The 1674-nt window shown below is 43.3% G+C and overlaps 1 protein-coding gene across 1 annotated transcript; it reads right to left on the bottom strand.

Moving 5' to 3' along the window:
* Window positions 1-571: 571 nt before the first annotated feature.
* Window positions 572-919, bottom strand: SERLADRAFT_401308 (uncharacterized protein; the record flags this gene model as incomplete). The annotated part of the gene is made up of 1 exon (XM_007323317.1): window positions 572-919. One exon carries the CDS (start codon window positions 882-884, stop codon window positions 708-710), a length of 177 nt encoding a protein of 58 aa, XP_007323379.1.
* Window positions 920-1674: the final 755 nt, after the last annotated feature.

Genomic DNA, 1674 nt, shown 5'->3' with positions numbered 1-1674 from the left:
TGTCTCATATCTTTGGTCTTTAACAAATTGGGAGTCAATGCAACTCCCCGTGCATCCACTATCCAATAGTGCTTCGACTGTTTCTGTTTGGAGAGTATCTAACGTAGTAAGCTTACATTTTACGTTCATTTGATTGCCTTGGGTGCCCCTGATGTACTTTTTTGGGGAGGCAATTTCTATGATCGCTTGTATCGCTTCTACTTTTGGTAACCGGTTGATTTCTTTTATCGTTTCCCGGGTTACTTCTCTCGCTCTCTTTTTATGTGTCCAGGCACTCAGAATCCCAATGGATCTTTCTTCCTTTTGGTCTCTTAGCCTGTCTACTACCCATTCTGGGGTCCAAACTTCTGTTCTAGGTTTTTTTAAAGGGGTTCCTGACCTTTCTTCTACAGTCTCTGCTGCGTTTTCCTCCGTAGAGTTTGCCGCATCGGGTGTAGGAATCTTAGTATCTATCGTAAATGCTGCGCTTTCTAGTGATTTGCCCGCCGTCGGAACTGCGGATGTCTCATCACTTTGCGCCGCTTTTACTCTAGTTGTATCTTTTTTGTTTCGGATTTCTTTCTTTGTCTGGGTGGAAATAGTTTTATTGTCATCTGCGCTAAAGCTGCAGCTTAACAATTCTGAGTCATACGTATCTACAGTCAAAGGAAGAAATCGATTCGAAACATCTTTAGGCTCAGTCGGTCGATGCAGTACCGCTGGCCTTTTTAAAAACCCTCCAGGAGTTTTTCCCTCTCTTCTTTCGTCATCTTTTCTAAGAATTCTCGGACATTAAATTGCGGCTTCCTTTTTTGTGCGTCTTTGCACTCGAAGCTCCTATGTCCTTTCTCTCCGCATCGGTAACATTGTCCCTCGGTGCGGAACTTCGCTTTATCCACCTCCATTCGTTCTCCGTTACCGGTGTAGGTATACCCGGTTCCGTCTTTTTTCTTCTCTCCTTCTTTCTTTTGTTCCGAATAGGATTTCTTTCCGTTTTCAGAACCTTTCTTCTCTTTTTCTCTTTCTCTCCAAATATAGTCCATTCTGATGAGTTCTCTTTTCCACTCTTGGTAATCTCTAGGAATGTGCCCACCGTAGATCACCCTATCTACTAGCGGCTTATTCATATTTCTTCTGAGTAGAGATATTAGGAACTCTTCATTTATCCTATTTGTGTATCCCGCCCATCTTTTCTTTTCTTCAAACCTTTCAAAAAAGGCTTGGGCGGTTTCATTGCCCTGTTTCAGGGTCAGTATTTCATTCTTGGCAGCTTCTTTTTCAAAGCTGTCCTTGAATCTTTCTTCCATTTTGTCTGCGAAATACGGCCAGCTTCCGTATGTGTTTGTGATATCAAGCCCCATTTGTTGAGCGTCGACCCGGTTTTCTAGCCAGTCGGTCCGAAAGGCCGCGGCTTCTCCTTCTTTCATAAAAGATAGCACGAAGCTTATCTTTTTTCTATCGTCTTTGAAGTAGATGGCATCGTCTTTGAAATGTAAAAGTAAGGACTCTCTAAAGGCCCTGTACTTTTTCTTATCTCCGGAGAAGTTTTCTGGCTTCTCCGATGCCGTTCTACTTCTCTCCGTTCTTTCTGGAGGTGGTGGCGATTGCTTCTTTAACTTTCTTTCTAAGACGCTCACTTCTTCGAGTGCCTCGTCTAATTGCGATTGGTAAAGCATCCGTGTTGCTCTTACTGCC

The sequence above is a fragment of the Serpula lacrymans genome, assembly GCF_000218685.1.
Source record: "Serpula lacrymans var. lacrymans S7.9 unplaced genomic scaffold SERLAscaffold_15, whole genome shotgun sequence".
NCBI classification, from domain to species: domain Eukaryota; kingdom Fungi; phylum Basidiomycota; class Agaricomycetes; order Boletales; family Serpulaceae; genus Serpula; species Serpula lacrymans.
This window is presented reverse-complemented; position numbering and strand designations above follow the sequence as displayed.